Here is a 20376-nt window from a genome sequence, read left to right as displayed (position 1 = left end):
TGCATTGTGTTTTAATGAAGAACAATTCACGTCAGACATCTATAACACACCCCGTAGGGCCCACCGGGTGAGGTCATCCAGCCACTGCCCGTGCGCTCCCCCAAGAAGACCAAGCGTTCCAGCGACATGCAGTCCGATGCAGCCGGTACCTTCATGGACTACGGCGAGGGAATGGAGGACATCTTTGGCTCACTCAATAACCTTAAACAGGATATTGAGCGCATGAAATACCCCATGGGCACGCAGAACAACCCAGCCAGAACATGCAAAGACCTGCAACTCTGCCACCCGGAGTTCCCTGATGGTAGGTCCAAAAGGGAAAAGGCTACACAGTGAGGTTGAACACATTTAGTTGTTTTGTTTGGATTTAGAAACACATTTTTCCATAGAAAAGAGATGATTTGACTCATTCATCGTAATTAATAAAACATTAATTCTACTGCTAATATTATAACTTTTAGTGGAGAGGGGAGATTACTGCTTGGTCACATAAACACGTAAAATGAAGTTACACAGAAGAAGCAGTGGCTTTGTAGAAAGAAGGCAGCTCACTTAGCAGTGTACATTTCATTATTTTTTGGAATGATTGACTCAGCCATATTTCATGTATTCTAGCAGCCAGGACAGCAAAGTGTACCACTTTCAGATGTTGTAATTAAAACAGTGTCCCTTCCGCAAATAGCAAAAATCAGTGAGTAACTGACACCCGCCCAGAACAGTTTGTAGTTACCTATAGATACCACAATATGGCTGCAAAGCACTTTTTTTCTATTACACAGGGTTATGGCCTGACTATATTTAGCTGCTAGCTCCCCTAACTTTAACATGGTTCCTTGTCCCCAGAATACCACAAGATGGCACTAAAGCAACCAAAAACGCAACTGTGCGGGGATTCACTCAATGTGATTTGTGTACAACTGTATAATTTACGGTTTTGCGATCGCATTGCCATTGTCCTATTATGTTGGAGCTGAAAAAACTAAAAGATAAAAATAAAAAAACACAAAATTCAAAAAGAAAGTGAAACATACTGTATTTGTGATGATAATACTTCCTATGCTAATTGAGGCCCCCACCTTGACGTCATACCTAATTGCCACTTTGGAGTTTTTAATGCAGAGGTGCATTCAACAATTGTAGTAGCCTGTCATATCTTCAGACTATGTCTAGTGGTGCACTATTACATTTTCATATGGCTATCATTTGACACGTGCTTTTGATTCTTCTCAGGTGAATACTGGATTGATCCAAATCAAGGTTGCTCAGGGGATTCTTTCAGAGTTTACTGTAACTTTACTGCTGGCGGAGAAACCTGCATCTACCCAGATAACAAGTCCAACGGGGTAATTTGCTTCTCTCTGAGATCATAGTATGTCTCGTTAGCAGACTGTGCCACACATGAAAAAACCTTTGCGTCAGGGCTAAAGCACTCACAACCAATAACAAACAACACCCAAAAGCAAATGAGAATCATTTATTGGAATTAACATGAAAAAGAGTATATTGGTTCCCCCCCAAAAAAATAGCGTGTCTTTCTCTTTTTCCACAGGTCAGAATATCCTCATGGCCAAAAGAAGTTCCTGGGTCATGGTTCAGTGAATTTAAGCGTGGTAAAATAGTAAGTGTTTTCTCTTTCTCTCTTCCCTCAACCTCCTTCTGCTGTACACAAAACAAAAACTGCTCCAGTCAATATTGAAACGGGACCAGAATATTTGTTCCATTGCACTACATGTTCTGTATAAGTGGAAGCTGCTACTAATAAACACATAAACATGTATCATTCGTGATTTTCCAAAGTTGCTCCACATAGAGAAATCTCAAATTACTTTTAAGAAATACCAGCAGCTTCCCGATACAAATGTGTTCTATGTTTCAGTGAGCTAGTGCACAGTTCAATGTAATGCAATTCATAGACCCCTATGGAAACACTGCACTGATATAACACCACCATCGGCCTTACTTTGCCCTTAAACATGTAAAACTGTCCTGTCGTAAACAACACATGTCCTGCTCAATCAAACTGGTGCCTTATGGGTGCATCGAGGACAAACTTTATAAGACTGACTATTACACGCACACACAGTATGCAGTTTTTTTCTTTTAAAAGTACTTAATTTGTTTGTTCAGCCGTAACTGTTTCAGGCGAGGTGTTACTTTTTTTCTTATTTGTTCTCATTATTTCTAAAATTCAATTTAGGTTAGGTAAGATACATCGAAACCATTTACATCGTAAATAATGGACAGAAGCTGACTTCTTGAATAAGCTTTGGTGTGACTCACACTTTGCAATTTGTTGTATAGATTTATCTTTATGTATAACCTTTTCTCGTGACTACAATTCTCTGATTAGTTCCATCTAGCACGCAGCTGTATTTATGCAGCTAAATGTCAAGTGACAGTAAGCAGGTGGAAAATTAAATCAAATTTCCAATGTTCAGTTTTCAGAAATGTCACTTACTCATGGACTTGGCTCTCTCCACAGCTTTCCTACGTCGACTTAGATGGCAACTCAATCAACATGGTACAGATGACCTTCCTCAGACTACTGACAGCCTCAGCAAGGCAAAACTTCACATACAGCTGCCACCAGTCTGCGGCATGGCATGACGCCACCACTGACAGCTATGACAAGTCACTGCGCTTCCTAGGAGCCAATGATGAGGAGATGTCCTACGATAACAACCCTTACATCAAGGCCCTCTCAGACGGCTGTGCGGTAAGGCTCTTCTGTTTAAACTTTGGACCCTGAAGACCCAGGTCCAGTGCATCCACACTGCAAATAGGTACACGAGGACAGTCAAAAAGTAATGAGCTCAATTTAAAAGAGCCTGCTTTGAGTGACCTCCGTCACAAGCAAAGGAGCAGCAGACCATCCTTGGCGGTTAATCCTGGGAATAGTGCTAGGCTCGTGTTCTTTGCCTTTGATCCTGGACACCCACTTTTTGACCGTGCTGGAGCCTATTGCTCTTTAGTGGCGGACCCCCTTCCAAAGCAAGACATTCTATAACAGCTCTCTGCTTCTGACAGACATCCAACATTGACGTCATTTCCAAAATGGCTGACAGGCTGAAACAAAAATAATTGGGCTTCTTTTTGACTGCCACTCATATATTGAGAAAGAACTTCAATGGCCAATCTAAGTGTAAAAATATAGCACTCCTGCACAATAAGAGCTACATTCAAACACACATCATCTTGGAATATGCCTATGGTATTAGGGAAGAATAATTCCGTTTTAAAATCTTGGTTTTCAATGTACTGTATTAAACTAGTAAACTGACAACAAACAACTATTTTTTGCAACTAACCTTTCTGAGCCTAACAGTGGCATCACATGCTTGTACTTTTGGCACTATTCATGATGGGTATGTCAATTTATCCACCTCCCTTTTTAGTTAGCCCATAAATATGAAGCAGGGTATACACTCGTATGACTTTTTTAGCCTTGTTGTCAGTTGACAAAATGTTTCTATTTCGGGATGTTTTTGTCAAATCACTCTTTCTCTCTGTTGCAGACGAGGAAGGGCTACGGAAAGACTGTGATGGAGATTAATACTCCCAAAATTGATCAGGTTCCAATCATCGATGTCATGTTGACTGACTTTGGGGACCCAAATCAGAAGTTCGGGTTTGAAGTTGGGCCCGTCTGCTTCCTTGGCTAAATAGAAATGACAAGAAAAAAAAAAAAAAAAGGACTTGATGGGGTCAGCAGAGAAAGTCAAGTTGAGGCATCCCTATCCCCCCGACTACTCCCCCACCACCCCAGGCTTTTCTATGCCACATGCAAGTTTTGAATAAGAGATGGTGTAGCAAACATGTCCTTTCCATGTATGTATGCGTAACCCAGGAGAATACTTGTTGCCCTTGTAGGGCTCGAACCACATGACTTAACCCCATCACGGAGCAAAAGGTGAAGGACATTTGAAAGCTTGGCAGAGGAGGGCGAATAGGAGTGAGCCGAGACAGGCGGCGGTCAGGTGACACAGGTGGATACGGACCTCTGGATTTCTCCAGGTGCTGTACGAAAATCAATGGTGCTTGTTCAAAAACACACTCAAAAGGAATATAGAGGTGCTAAGAAAAGAAAGAAGGTATATTTTGATAATAATTAAAACTGTAAGTATTTTGTACATTACTGTAATTTCTCAATCCACTTTCAAAACTTGCATGTGTTACATTCAGCTTCTGACTCCTTTATTTCAACAAAGGAATCTACATTTGAATTCTGCTATTGTTCTGTTTACCAAATACTGTGTACCTTTCATGAGGCAAATAAAGTGAGCATCCAAACAATTCTCCATTTCCAAATTTAGACTTTGCCCTTTGTATATATTGACACTCCAAAGCTTGAGGTTATTTGCCCTGGTGACCAACAACATGGCGACATCTCCCACTAATGTTGTGATCCTGTGCTAGTAGCAAGCATGGCATTCATTTAATTAATTTAATTCTATTTGTTGTTTTTTTTTCTGTTTTGTTTTCTGACAGGCTTTTAATTTTGGTTGTATACCTCAGACTTTCTTGATAACCTTTTAGGATGCAAGGATGTTATACCCTGTATATACCTTGGTTAAACAATTAAGTTTATATATTTTGGGTGGGGATTGTTTTTTAAAGAGAGAGTTCCACAACTGCTAGACATCCACTGTTTAAACCCATCTGTGAATGCAATGAGAAGCCCTTAACGTTTCTTTTTTGTAACTAAAGAGAAAATGTTTTAATGTTGCTTTTTATAGTTCAATTAAATATTAAAACTGGATTCTAAACAACAGTGAACTGCATGTCTCAGTGGTTTGTGTAAAAAAAAATGACTTTGAAGTAGTAGTACACCTACTGTTCATGTCAAATGCTTTATATCGAGGATATGTTACGTCAACTAAAGACTTTGGGCAGGTGCAATTCCATCTCTCTTGAAACCAATAAAGTTCCATCTTACAATATTTTCCTTTCATTCTTGACACATGGAAACATAAATAAAATGTCACCTGTTATTTGTCTTTTGAAGGAATATAAAGGCTTATTTAAAGCCTTTTTAATTTATTTGTTCCACCGACAACCACCACCAACTTAATATTCTCAACACAAAACAGCAAATTGGTGCACATAAAAGTTGAAATTATGGGTAATGTTATACAGTAGGTCGTGCTTTCACATCTTGGCACACTATACTAATTATGTTACATCGTTCACTGCCAAAAAGCCCATTTCAAATGACAATGTACATGCTCAAATGTTTTAATCTATTTTAATGTATTTTCAGTTAAATGGTTGGTGTTAGGGTGGCACAGTGGACGACTGGTTAGTTAGTTAACGACTGGTTGCCTCACAGTTCTGAACATGGGGGTTCAAAGCCCGCCCTCACCTGTGTGGAGTTTGCATATTCTACACTTGCCTGTGTCAGTTTTCTCCCACATCCCAAAAGCATGCATGGTAGGTTAATTGGAGATTCCAAATTGCCAGTAGGTATGAATGTGAGTGCAAATGGTTGCTTTTTATATATTCCCTGCGATTGGCTGGCTCTCGCCTGAAGCTAGCTGGGATAGGCTCCAGTACGCCCGCGACCCTAGTGAGGAGAAGCGGTACAGAAAATGGATGGATGGATACTCCCTTTGAACATATAAACTGCACCGAAGGGGGACATTTATGCATTCAATAAAAGCGATCAAACAATCAAAAATATTATTACAGATGCTGTTGCTGCAGGTATGATAGCTACAGTCTGATTTTGCCAACAGTGTAACGTTATATGTATTATATTTGATATTCCCAGGGAAGCTGTTTATGAATGTTCTTCAATATACTCTGTCTGGAGGAAACTGCATGACAGGTGAGCACATTACATATTTCACAGATATTAGATTCTGTTATTTATTATTTTATCAGCCACTTAAGCAAAAACGAACTATGAATCTATAAATCTTGCACACAAGCTATACCACCGAGATAAAAACAGTTCTGAATACTGTAGATAAGAAATAGAATAGTCTGCTATATCGACGAGCGGATGACACAGTCGACTCATGACCTATGAATATTGATAAGAAAGAAACAAAACAAACGTTTTTCAGTAGTTCTCAATTTAATCCACAGGAGATGATTTTATACAACATCTATAGCAGACAGGACAAGGTTGGCTACAATAATCCTTAGTCTTAACTATTCTACCAAAGTCACCTCTGGTTGCATGATCTACACTTCATCACTCTGTCTTTTCATTGTGGAATGATAACTGCGTAGATTAATAATACACGCCATTTAGAATGGATTAGACTGGTTTTGAATGATGATCAATCAGTCATCATTCAAAACCAGTCTAATCTATTGATTATAACGTAGTAACCTGATAACAGATTATGTTAGATCGATAATGCATCAAATTGATAATTGATCAGATGACTCGGACTGCCTGTACTGTAGTGGTTCTCAAAGTGTGACACCAGCACCACTAGTGGTACGCGAAACAGTCACTGAATTAAATGTTCAAACTAGGCATCATGTTACAGTAGCTTACAATAATATGAAATATATTTATTAGGAGTAAAACCACGTAGGCCTGCTGTGCTACTGTATTTTACTGTTGCCATGATGATAGCAGTTGGGGGAGCTGAGTGATGTACTCGATGTAAAAGATTTGAGAACATTCACACCTACAGACAATTTAGAGTCCTCAATTAACACAACAGCATTTTTTTTTTTTATGTGGGAGAAAGCAGGAGTAGAACCTGGAGGAAATATGTAAACTCCATACATGCGTAGGAAGGACTGAGACTGGATTCAAACACTGAACCTCAGAATTGTGACTGAGGCAGACATGCTAACTGTTTGGATGCAGTACATTCTTATATTTATATTGGATTAATTGATAATTATCGATCTGTCAAACAGACCCTACAACCCTCACAACAGTTCTCTATTACTCTCCCTCTCTTTGTCTCTCTCGCCCTCACCCTTATAGTCCCTTCCTTGGCTCTCACTGACTACCAAGGAGAGGTGGGTGTGATGCCGGTGAGCGAACGGACATTTATTCGCGAGCAGAGCTCTCTTCCAGCTCTCTGCGCGCTCCAAGAGTCTTAAAAAAAGAAAAAAAAGCACAAGCCGCTGTGGGACTGCATGTGATGAAGGAAGAATACAGCTCAGAGCTAAGTGGCTGCACACAGGCAGTCAGTATGCGGCTCCTGTTGAGCATATTGTACTCCTTCCTATCTCTGACCATCTTCGGATTGTACCCAACTATGGTGAGTTTTATTGCAAATATTTTTACTTGCTTACTCTTCCTGCATTGTTTCTTGTTCAAGATTGCTCCTTAACAAACTGGGATATAGTTTTTAAGCATTCCCTCCCAATACTTAGTATATACGTAGATAACATTGGAGGTCTACTACTAAAATGGCACCTTTAAATGAAAATAACCATTAGGAAGATACATGTAATTGTAACGCCAATGGAGTTTTGCTTGTATATATCCATTTGAATGTGAATAATTACAATCCATGAAGCTGCAGGTTTGACGCAAGCCCTTAAAATCAGAAATCAATTTGAAATCTTCACCTGTTTGTACACCACAATTGAAAATCCATCCTATTTACAATCAACATTGCTTTTGTGGAAACATATCACATTTAAATAAATGTTGCCGTTGTAGATGCAAAATGACTTGTGTATCTGTCTGAAATCATCATTGACTACTCACTTGCCATTTCTGACAATGTAAGGTCCACAACATCAACAGCACATAAATCTGCCAGATTTAATGCTGAAGTTAAACGCATGCGTCTACATTGTTTGATTTTAACAGTGCAGTTTTGCTACTAGTCATCTTACATGACTGTCATCTCGACCCTACAAAAGTCGAATGATTGTGGCCATATGCACACATCCAATGGTCTGTTTCACTGAAGAGTGATAAAATATATATATATATTTCTTGTTGAATGAGGAGCTGTCCGTGCCCTGGGGCTGAAATCCTAAAAACATCTGAATGGCTTGGAACAAAAGAGCAACAATCATGCACCCACTCAATGACTGATCCATTTTGAATTCGTTTGACAGGGCAAGCATAATCATTCATTATTTGTGTTTAAATCAATCAATAGCCCACTCCCATTGGGCAATATCTCACATTACCTGTGCATAAACTGCATGCTAATTGCTGGGGGTGCCTTACAGCTATATGCTTCAGTATTAAAAGATGAGTTGAAAATGAAAACCTTTCATGGAATTACTCTAAGCCGCAAAGTATTAAGCTGTCACACACAGGCTGCTAGACCTTTCTCACACACAGCTTTGTTCCTCGATAGAGCAATTTAGCTCCCTCCACTTCTGGCATGTAAATTAATGTGTTAGAACTGCCCTTAAGCACATATTCATTTTGATACAAGCCAGTGCCATCCAGGGTGAACCGGCACCAGTGTATTTGCTCCCGTGTCTCTGTTGCGTGAGCCCCAACAGAGCCTTTGTGAGCTAATCAAAATATTTGCATTGCACAGTGTTCCGTCTGCTCCATGCCAGCCAGGTAATTACACTGTGGCTGCTAATAGAGCATCATGATCAGAATGAAGAGTGGAGTTTTTGTTGTGTATGATGACACAATAGGCACTGCACCTGGTTGCATGTTTTTTTGAAAAAATACTTGTTTCCTATAAGGTGTTCATGCTGCATCTTGGGAAATGTAGAAATTGAGTAAATAATAAAGAAGGGCGAAAGAAATTCCGAGAGAAAGTTTTGTTATTTGTTGACCACATGCAGGAATGCTGTTATTAATGTGATTCACTTTACTGCGCTTTCAACATTTAGGTTTAGTTTCAACACACAAATAAAACTAATATGATCATTTTGATCTTAAATTGAAAACTGCTGCCCATCCATGAATCAACAATTTCAGGTGCCCTTTGTTGAGGTCGGCCAATGGCCGGTGAATGGACCATCAAGCAGATGAAAAATGTTTGGAACGGTTACACGGGTATTCAAACACAGAAGGACAACAATAAAATACAGTAAATGTATAATGGAAACAACAACGACAAACCGCCGTCGCGAAAAACAATAACACGAGGCTACAAAGGTAACACGTGTGCAAAGTACTATAATAACGGGAAACAAAAACAATGGTGACCAACGGTCGCTGCGAGAAATAAGACAAAGGGAGCGCGACACCAACAAAAAAAAATGGTGGACAGAGCCACAGTGGAAGCAAGGTACCAAAAGAGTGAAACAAAAAATATCTACACAAGATAGAAAACGAAACGGAAATTCACAGAAGTACTAAAAGACAACAAAATAATTGTACACCTGGAACACCTAGATAGAGGAAACAGACACAAAATCACAGAACTACTCAATAAAAACAAAGCTTAAGTACTCCTGGAGCAGACGAGACCTAGTCTAATAAACAAAATGCAAGGGAACCAAAACGGCAACCAATACAATACCCCAACACCTTGCTTCCCCAGGAGCCACACCTAAATAGCAACCAAGGCTGATTGCAGGCAGGTGCAGCTAGGGGACTCAGCCAATTAACCAGGCCACAAGGGGAACAGAGAATAAGGCACATTACCAGCAGGCCAAAACACAGAATATGACACCCTTGTGATTCTAGAAGTTATGTGTCGGGTGCTTTATGCCACTGATAGGGTCTCCCAAGGTAAATTGATCCTCTGTGATGGTAAAGACTAAAACCTGTGCTACACTTTACGACTTTGGCCGTGTCAGACAAAATATTCACAATCATAAGGAAATTCAGCCACTGGGGCTGAAAAACACTGGTTGTACACATTACAGCGAGACAATGGCAAAAATGAAATATAGTCGTCGCCCGACCAAAGACGAGCTGTGATGATATCGAGCCGTGTCAGATATCGAGAGAAATCCTCTCAAAGTGTGTCTGCCTCTCTGATGGTGGAAAAAAACAAACAAACAGGAAAACATTGTGAAATGTTTTTTTATTATTTTTTTCATTTAATCTTCATTTATCCAAGTGAGGCAATTGAGAACAGATTGTCATTTGCAATGTCGACTGGGCAGTAAACAGCAGAAAATGAAGTCACCACGTCATGTCATAGTATCATCAACAGTATGAAATAACTAAATAATAATGGAATGAGAGAGAGAGAGGCTGACGCTCTAACCAGTCGTCCACCGTGCCGCCAAGGAGAGAGAGGGGAAATACACATCCACAATTTCAACCTAGGATTCAATTTATTGGTTACGTTATGGCAATAAAGGCCTTGTTTATTTGACGTTTCGTCAAGGGACTGCCATCACTGCGGGAGTTTAATAGTCACTCCGTCAGAGCCAAGATTGAATTCAAGCTCCATTGCACAGTGTGAACAAGCAGTAAATTGGTGAGGCAGCCATTTCACGTTGTGCAATGTCACCTGCTTTCAACTTACATGGCTGCAAAACTCATCCAGTGGAGCAAAAACCTTCGTGTAATCTCTCATCGAAACAACAACGGCAAGAAACCACATCTCGCCCAGACGCAGGACACTGGGAGCCCTCCCTGAATCCAGATCAGCCAAATGAGCCACATGAGTTCATTCTCTCTGCGACCATGATGGTCCAGTGCAATCTGGGCAGTTGGCAGTTGAGTTTTATTTGCCAAACGTCTTTGTAGGGACTGAGATCGGACATCTACTGTACGTATTTTAGGTGGCTCCAAGACACTTCACTGGTGTTCCAAGCATGTTCAATTTGGAGGAGACCTCGGAGCAGACCTACAACATACAGGACAGACTATGCCTCAAAGTTGACCTGTGAATTCCTGGGTGTTACCCTGGTGGAACTAAGGGGGGAAGGAAAGTCTGGGTATCTGTGCTTAGCCTGATGTGCATAGATGCAAGCAAATGGAGTAATGGACTGATAATGTTGAACTATTTCTGGACAGTGTGAGGCTCTCTTCAGTTTTCCTTAATATAGCAGCAAGCACAGCATGAAGGTGAGAGAGGTCTGGTGCCATTTTATTTTCTGAATGAATACACAATGACTACACAAATTCTTTTTTTAAATTCAACTTTGTGATGGGATGGCAGATGTTCCGAGCAAGACTGTATCACACTGTTGATAAGAATCTGAATAAAAATGTGGATAGAGGAATTACAATGGATCTGCTCCCTCCGCAGCAGTCTTTTTAACACTGTAGTAGCTTTTGCACTGTCATTCAGCAGGAAGTCGAAAATACCTTGCAATTTAGCATATGTACAGAAAAACAAACGACAACAGGATGATATATGACATCCTCAAATAGGGTTGAACTCGAAAACGATATTGTGTTTTCGTAGAGGCCTGTCTGCCGTGTTTGTGCTGTGTGTTATGACAGGACACATGATTGTTTTGGGGGTATTATAATGTACAGCTCTTTTTAAAATTGAAGCACTTTTGATAGACGGTACTCAAATGAACTTTTAAAAAAGGACGCTTTTCACACATGCTCCTACATCTTCATCAGTGGTATTTCGGAGACACCCATATCAACCACATGTAGGAGTGAAGCCACTTCAGGTTCCAATCTGACCTGAAAGCTGAACATGTACTGGTAGAAGTCACATCAACAACTTTGGCAGCTATTTGCTCAACCGACTTCAGCATCAACAGGCCCGTCACGTCAGTTGCTCGTATGAATACTAATTTCAACTCTAGAGTTACAATCATAAGGTTAATATGGTTACTGTGTTCCGGAAGATTCGTTCATGTACTGTTACATTTTGTGTACTGCAGAAGATCTGAATCTGAATGGGCTGCCCACCTTCAGAAAAACACATTCCGGTCTTGACTGAAGTCAAAGACGACAAGTGTGCGGCACACCTCTAGGAAACTAATCTTCCTGCACGCATTTCATCAAAGTCCCATGTGGGATGAAGGATCTTGTCTTTTGGTCTCCACGCTGTGAAGTGTTCTCTTTGTCAGCGTTATTACTGCAACCTGTTTGATGGTTGCGAGTGTTGCTATCTTTAGGGCGTTACCATTCGTCATGGCTCTCTCCGATGTCTGCTTTAGTCTGATTACAGAACTGGCTGCACATTCAAATTTCATCTTCCTCTGCCATTAGAGCTGAAGTGTTCACTCCTTTGGGCTGTATGATCATCCAGAACAGTAGAGCACATTAGACCGCGGTGGCTTGTTTGGACAGGCAGATTGACAAGTAGATAAATAGCATCTGCTTCAGTCTCCATCTTTAGGTTAGCAGGTTTGTGCACTACTGTCACTGGCATTGTCCCAAACATATATTTTGATATGGTTTTAGGACATTTACATCTCTGAGTAGAGTTCTGTTCTTCCTATAAAAAAAAAAAAAAAACACCTACCTTAGTTTAATTAAAGGTTCCCATCAGTGCACATTTGAATGTGAATAGTTGTTTGTTTGTATGTACCCTGTGATTGGCTCGCAGCTAGTCCAGGGCAAAGTCGTACAAAACCAATTCTGGACAGTGACATGCCCGGACGGGCCCTATATTGTAACCAAGCTTGATATAACATCGCTACGCAATCCATGCATCCATCCATCCATTTTCCGTACCGCTTCTCCTCACTAGGGTCGAGGTTGGCTCCAATGAAGGCTGTCAAAATAAATTTATTATTGATCTGTTTATAGTAATGATGCTAAAGTTTGGATGGATATTTTTTGTCTATATGTGCCCTCAGATTGACTTGTGACCATTGTGCCTGGACCAATGTCAGCTAGGGTCAGCTACCCTGTGGGCATGAACAGAATAAGCAGGATGCCTCAGAGGGTGTTATGCATTGACAACATTAACCTGGGAATTATTTGTGCAACGCAGGTATTTTTAATAACATATATAAAATAAAGGTGGGACAATTTGTTCACTCAAATGCTTCTTAAAGAATGTGCCCACTTGGTTTGACTGACAAACAAATACCATCCACCATCCATCCATTTTGTGAGCCGCTTCTCCTCACTCAGGTCACAGGCATGCTGGAGCTTATCCCAGCTGTCATCAGGCAGGAGGCGGGGTACACCCTGAACTGGTTGCCAGCCAATCGCAGGGCACATAGGAACAAACAACCATTCGCACTCACAGTCATGCCTACGGGCAACTCCAATTCATGCATGTTTTTGGGATGTAGGAGGAAACCGGAGTGCCTGGAGAAAACCCACACAGACACGGGGAGAACATGCAAACTCCACACAGGCGGGGCCGGGGATTGAACCCGGGTCCTCAGAACTGTGAGGCTGACGCTCTAACCAGTCGGCCACCGTGCCGCCAAATACCATTCCCTAATTTGCTAAATGAAGGGCATTGTAGTCTCTTCAAAGAAAAATATAAAATCATTATGTTGATGTGTGATTTGTTGGCTCCTGTATTTACCAATTGTCCTACCATTGGCACAAATGCTTGCATTTGATTACTTTTCATTTACACGCTGCACCTAGAACCTAAAATAAGCTACTGTGTTGTGATGGCGGTGCAGTGCAATGCTCCTGACTTATTCTGTATACGTGTGAAGAAACTTCAGCATGGTGAGCATCTAAATTTCACAAATTGACTTCTTGTTTGTTTGTGTTTTGCATTGCATTCGAGATATCTTTTAATGTTGTCTTTTAACACATTTTGTAAGGACTTGAACTTTGTAACCGAATAATCACTGTTCAATTCCCGCTGTGGACGAAATGTAAACATGGCAACTAGTGTTTGGAGAAATGCTAGTGTGCTTTCTTGCTACTGTCGAGGTGCCCTTGAGCAAGGCATCATCAATCGCCCCGCTGCTCAAGAACTGTTTGCGTGCCCCTTTCTCTCTGACATCGCTCCTTGCATGCTTGCAGATGTTATTCGGGTGGTGTGCAACAGAATAAATATACAGTACATACAGCAGAAAATAAAAATTTAATTGAATTTCCCCTTGACAGATTATGATGAGTATAATAAATTCAATTTTAAAAAAGTATCACAGTGAATAAAGGTATTATGATGGCAACAGTGAGGTTTTAAAATCTGAACAATTCGGAATGTGGTCACTATCCTGGAATGGTGTTAAACCCCAGTATTCCCTTTAATTTAACCTTTACTCTGATAGAAATAAAGCAGCACTCCCCACTCTAGTCCTATCAAGTTATTTACATTAAAAAAATTAATATGCGTTTGATTATGGAAAAAAAAAAAAAACAAGGTTCTGAAACTACAAGTAGGACTAAACTCTGCGAGCGTATTCTTTAAGATGCAGTCGTTATTGATCATATAGAGCATTGGACAAGAGGAAAATCATCCATCCATCCATCTATTTTCTGTAACGCAATGATAAATTATACTCTGCTAGTACAGAAGAAATCTCTCTTTTTTCAGTACTTGTGTTGCAGCATTTTAGGCCATTTGAAGAGCCCTTGGAGACTTGTTGCAACATTCTGACAACAGAGAGTTTTAGAGACAAAAAAGCAGACAAAAATTGTGGTAAATTACAAGTTGATTGCAGCATTCTCCACACGACCTCGAAAGGTTACACCAGGCTCAATGGTACTCTAAGATAGCGCAAGGTGTTTTGCATACAGTCAGCACGTTGGGTCGTCTTCCTTTGTGCACCGTGTTGACTGCGAGCAAACAAAGACAGACCACCTTGGAGACCAGCTAAAATTGGAAGCTCTTCTCTTGTTTTACAATTCAAGATTGGGTACAAAGGCAGAAAAAGTGTGCAGGATATAACGGCATGCAGAGCTGGCAGAAAGGAAAGTTCGCCTGCAGCACAAACCGTACTGTGGCTCATGTAAGCACTAATGACAACATTGTGCTAGTGTGCCAGAAAAGGCTGTGTTCACATTCATCTGTTGAATGGGCAAAAAAGTCTTAATTCAGCGAGCAATCCGTGTGCTACACTGCAACAGATGGAGATATAATCAACAATCATCATTCTGTGGAATCTGATTCCTAAGTTCATCTGAAATTTAAATGAGGCTTGTACACGAAGTGAGAGTTCGTGCCTGTCCATGCCTGAAGGTTAAGGCATGGACAAAAATCTCCTCTGTGTTGTGGGAAGCACTGTCTAGAGACGTGATTTCCAACCTTTATGGAGCCAAGGCACATATTTTACAATTGAAAAATCTCACGGCACACCAACAAACAAAAATGTCACAAAAAGTGGATATATTAATTACTGTATGGAATTCCTGCCATCTAATGGAAGACCATTCATTTGTTATTTCTGTCACTATGCCTCACTGGCATAAATAGATGAACAAAGATACATTATTTCTTGTAAATAAATTTTTTTTTGAGCAATTACGTGAAATTTGGTAATTTCCCCCGGCACACCTGAAGAGCACTCCCGGCACACTAATGTGCCCCAGCACATTGGTTAAGAATCACTGGTCTAGACACACTCAAGGTTGCTGAAACCAAATATTAGTCTCGGCTGAGCCCTGGAGTGTATTTTTGTGGATAGTGGGTTTTGTCTTCCATCACGATTGAACTGCAACAGAATGAATGGGAAGAATTAATAGAAGAATCCGTTTCCAGGTTGCATATGCAAGTGCAGTATCTTAAGTGACTGTTTCTTGTGCTTTGAGGCAAGGATATGAATTTTTTTAAGTGTGTGAGTGAAACGTTCTGTTTAGTGAAGTTACTTCATGAAAAAAAGGCAATAATAGGGAGTAAAAGAAACTCTGACCTTGGCTGTACATGAATTTATTATAAAGAAACTAGAATAGCACCCAGTAGAGCATAGACCTCTACCAAGGGTAAACTGTTAACAAAAGAGGAAAAATTGTGTGGCGGGACAAATTTGCATTTCTTTGCCCAACCACTTACTGTAGTGGCAAGTTGCAGTTTCTGCAATCAGCAGCATGCACGCCAACAAGGTTGTCGCAATAACAATAAATGGTCATTTTTGTCATGCTAAAACGATTGCAGGACAACCGGTCCTCAGACAACTGGTCCTCAAAAGCGCATATCAAGGACATCTGGTCCTCTAGGACCACCTTAAATGATCAACTGGTATATATACTGAGATTTCATATAACTGTGATAATGATTTGTAAAAAAAAAAAAAAAATCATTAAAAAAAAGTGTGATACAGTTTTCTTTGATATGTATTAAAGTGTGAAAAACCTATCCTACTCTTATTTATAATAAAGATTTATTTGTTTGCAATTTATGGTCTTTGTTTTTTGGTAAAAAAGGGGGGGAAAGTAAGTTTAAGTTAAGTTGTTAAATTTGTAAAAAAAAAGAAATTTTTAAAAACATGTTAAATTTATTGTGAGGACCAGTTGGCCACATTTCTGAGGACCAGTTGTCCTACGAACGCACTTTTAAGGACTAGTTTTCCGAGGACCGGTCGTCCGTCCACCCACTAAAACACAAAATAATATATATAATTTTGACATGTTAAAAGATATTCTTACTCGACATAGCCTTTCTATAGTGGATGACGTACAATGATGGGGTAATTAATACCTGTTTTTTCATTCTGAGGTAAAACTCAAAATCTCAAAGAGAAAAAAAAAGAAAAAGAAAAAAGAAAAGAGCTCAATTCCAACATTGGAATGTTTAAGCAAATACAGAATTATTATGGCAATGTACAGTATGTAGCAACCAATTTTGTTTATTCACGTAGTAAATGTGAAATGGCGACAGTTTTGTGCTGCAGGATGGCATACAGTACATAATGAATTATTATGAATGCATTCTGTCAGCATCTCCTGTTTTCAGCCCTACCTCGATCTGTGTGTCGAGCTGTTTCATGAACGCCTAATTCTTTCCTGAGGACATGCTGTTGTCCTCTGTCACCATCACCTCATCATCTAATGCTTCTCAGTGATGTAATGAACTGAGAAAATAGGCAGATTTGCCCATTCCCTTATTGGCCTTCATTTTCCTTGTTTAATTAATGTTTGCCAAAGCCACCTTTACTTTAGCTACATCATTAAAGCGGTTTTGTGCTTGCAGACTATCGGGCCAAAAGAGGGCTGGCAGGTGTACAGCTCGGCCCAGGATGCCGATGGGCGTTGTATCTGCACAGTAGTGGCCCCAGAACTAAATTTATGCTCCAGAGATGCTAAGACCAGGCAACTCCGCCATCTTCTAGAGAAGGTAGGCACATAGTGCAATGTTTAAAACTGAATGTTCTCCAGCAGCAGGCTAGACCTTCCTAATAGTGTTTGACTTATCAACCATTCACATCACAATGTTGTTGCGACTTGATGGGTTGTAGGTGCAGAACATGTCTCAGTCCATTGAGATGCTGAACCTGAGAACCCAGAGGGATTTTCAGTATGTGATGAAGATGGAGAACCAGATGAAGGGCCTGAGGACCAAATTCAGACAGATTGAGGATGACAGGAAATCCGTCATGGCCAGAAACCTCCAGCTTTACCATATTCATTCCTTTGTGATTAATAATTAGTCATTTCTCTATATATAGTGTGTATATATTAAATTCTCTTACCGTCACCTCCCCATTGCCATCTTTCATTTAGGAGCTTCAAGACAAGATGGAGCAGCTGAAGCCATTGATCCCTGTGTTGGAGCAGTACAAGATGGATGCTGCACTCGTTTCCCACTTCAAGGAGGAGATCAGGAATCTATCAACAGTGTTAACAAGCATCCAGGAGGAACTTGGAGTCTATGACTATGATGAGCTCTATCAGCGGCTTCTGCGACTGGATAACAGGCTCCGCAGTTGTATGGGTAAATTAAGTGAGTGAACTACATACACTATTCCAGTTTTATTACACATACATTACAAAAGCTAACACAATCAGTTAGACTGAGTACACATGCAATTGTGCACCTGCTATTTGGGATCTTCGTAAAAGAGAGCAATGTAGTAGATCACCAACAAGCCCAACAACTTCCTTTTACAGAGAGCGAAACGTTTCACTCTAAAAATGTAAATGTGGCTATTAAAAGGGGATCCAAATAGCTTTCTCAATAACCCACCAATAAAATTATTTGTGACATTCAGATCTTCAGTAACAGCACCCATTATTTCTGCTTTAATGTCTTCAGGTCATTCATGAGTCCACTCATGTTTCCCGGCAAGATTTAATCTTCGGATAATAAGAACGCATGCATAAAGACATAAAGGAAAGACAATTCAGTGGTAGCATATCATACCATATTTGTTACACCTTTCTTCTGCAAGGTCTTTTTATTTCAAATTGGTTAATACACTGTATACAAAATTGACACTCATAGGAAATGTCACAGCAAGTCCAAGATGGTCCAAACAAGTACACACTCTCCACTCTCACTCTCAAACACTTAATCAAGTCCAGCACTTTCATTTGACTGCGCCATTTCTTTATTAACAGCATGTGGAAAGTTAATGAAAATCAATGGGCCTGTTACAATAAAGACCTCTGGAACCCGCTTTGGGGCATGGATGACTGATTCACTTGTATCTACAAGATACAACAGAGTGAGTTAAATGTTCTTTCTTTGGAATTATAGTTTAACACCATGTGTTTATTTGGTCAATTTGACATTTGTTATACTTTTATGACTGCATAAAAAGACATGTAAAGGGTAGAGCTCACATACATCAAGCAATACCATATATCAATAGTATACCATGCAGGATGCAGAGATTGAAAAAAGAAAACAATCAACAATACATCCCAATATCTATGTAACTTGCACATTGAGCAAACAAAAATAAAAAATGCAATCTATTTCTAGACACACTTTATTGTTTCATTAATACTGTATTGTTGTTGTAATATGTCGTGTTGGATATTACTGTGATGTCCACCTATTCAACCTATTTATCAAAATAACCCTCCACCCATCCGTCAAACATATCCACTATTTATCCACTCATCTGTCCAACCTCAATCATCAATCCCTGAACCAATTCACACAACGCCAACCCATTTATCAATGTTCACCCCTACCAACACTACCATTCATCAATCCAACCCTCTTATCAATATATCCACCCATTCAATCTCTTTGACATAGGTTTGGTACATGGACGGATATACCAATAGTAAGCTCGTCCGAGAGTTCAAGACAATGGAGGACTTCACGGCAGGAGTGGTGGCTCGCACTTACAGCCTTCCATTCAAATGGGAGGGAACCAATCACATTGTTTACAATGGGTCACTTTATTACAACAAGTACCAGAGCAACATTATCGTCAAGTACAGCTTCGAGACAGGCACCGTGCTGGCCCAGCGAGCTTTGGAGTTTGCCGGCTTCCATAACATGTACCCGTACACGTGGGGAGGGTATTCAGACATCGACGTCATGGCGGATGAACTGGGAATGTGGGTTGCATATGCCACCAACCAAAACGCTGGAAATGTTGTCATTTCCCAGATTGATCCAGACACACTGCAGGTCCTGAACACTTGGACCACAGAATACTCCAAAAGGAATGCAGGGGAGTCATTCATGATCTGTGGGACGCTCTATATTACCAACTCTCACCTGTCAGGAGCAAAGGTTTACTACGCATACTCTACAAAGACTTCAACATATGAGTACATAGACATTCCGTTTCTCAATCAATACTTCCATATCTCCATGCTTGACTACAATGCCAGGGAGAGAGTGTTGTACGCCTGGAATAATGGACACCAGGTCATATTCAACATCACTCTATTCCATGTCATAGACACCGATGATGGTGCTAAAAAGTGAACAGTGACACAAACACCATTTGTATTTATCGTAACGAATAATTGTAATATTGTAATTATAATTGCATAATTGTTTTTGTTAAAGTTGGCTAATAGTGTAGCTCAGTTTTCTAATTTTAACCTCAAGACTGTGGAATGGGTCATGGACACCAATGTCTTAATACCTTTCTTGGAAAACATCCATCCGTCCATCCAACCTTTTTCTGCTTGTTAAGTGTCAAAAGCTGGAGCCGGAGCTTATCCCGGACGACTTTGGTCAAAAAGCCAGGTCGCCAATGCAAATGAGAATCTGCTCTCAATTGCCTTACCTGGATAAATAAAGGTTACATAAATAAAAATAAACTGTATAGTCAAACAACCATTCACACCGCAACAGAGTGGGACTGAACTTGTATGGTGCCTGCACAGATGATCATAGTATGACATTGCTATATGTATTGTATATGCCTAGCCTCTTATTAGTTGGTGCATGCATGCCTTGTGTGCATTACATTTCAAACAGATCGCTGGGATTTGCTTCTTAAGCTTGCTATCACTGCAATTTAGCATATTTGCTGCAATTTAAAGTCCATGTTATTTTTATTATTATTATTTGTGTGTTCTTTTGGTGCATTTTTAATTAAACATTTGTTGAAAGTAGTGGAAAGCCCCCCCTTCCCACTCATTAAAACACTGTACATTTAGTTGAAATGACTCATTTAATTTCTTCATTTACACCTTTGGTTGTGCCACCCACTTGAAGAAAAATGTATCAGCTTTCCCACTGAGGAAAAAAATAGTTTGCATGACAA

The 20376-nt window shown here is 40.1% G+C and overlaps 2 protein-coding genes across 4 annotated transcripts in view; both read left to right on the top strand.

Annotated features, from left to right (window-relative positions):
- col11a1a (collagen, type XI, alpha 1a) overlaps positions 1–4888 on the top strand; it is a 64000-nt gene extending 59112 nt beyond the window's left edge. For all 3 annotated transcript variants that reach the window (XM_061666130.1, XM_061666129.1, XM_061666128.1), the window contains 5 exons: positions 58–304; positions 1231–1343; positions 1550–1618; positions 2483–2716; positions 3516–4888. In XM_061666130.1, the coding sequence (XP_061522114.1) occupies positions 58–304; positions 1231–1343; positions 1550–1618; positions 2483–2716; positions 3516–3662 (810 nt within the window). In that variant the 3' untranslated portion in view covers positions 3663–4888. The remainder of the gene's footprint in view (positions 1–57; positions 305–1230; positions 1344–1549; positions 1619–2482; positions 2717–3515) is intronic.
- Positions 4889–7063: 2175 nt separating this feature from the next.
- On the top strand, positions 7064–20220 carry olfm3a (olfactomedin 3a). The gene is made up of 6 exons (XM_061666299.1): positions 7064–7235; positions 16887–17030; positions 17152–17328; positions 17417–17636; positions 18254–18360; positions 18903–20220. Exons 1-6 carry the CDS (start codon positions 7116–7118, stop codon positions 19584–19586), a joined length of 1452 nt encoding a protein of 483 aa, XP_061522283.1. The 5' UTR covers positions 7064–7115; the 3' UTR covers positions 19587–20220.
- The last annotated feature ends 156 nt before the right edge of the window (positions 20221–20376 follow it).

The sequence above is a fragment of the Phycodurus eques genome, chromosome 21 (genome assembly GCF_024500275.1).
Source record: "Phycodurus eques isolate BA_2022a chromosome 21, UOR_Pequ_1.1, whole genome shotgun sequence".
Classification (NCBI taxonomy): Eukaryota; Metazoa; Chordata; class Actinopteri; order Syngnathiformes; family Syngnathidae; genus Phycodurus; species Phycodurus eques.
The sequence above is the reverse complement of the archived record's forward strand: the minus strand, read 5'-3'. Positions and strand labels throughout refer to the sequence as shown.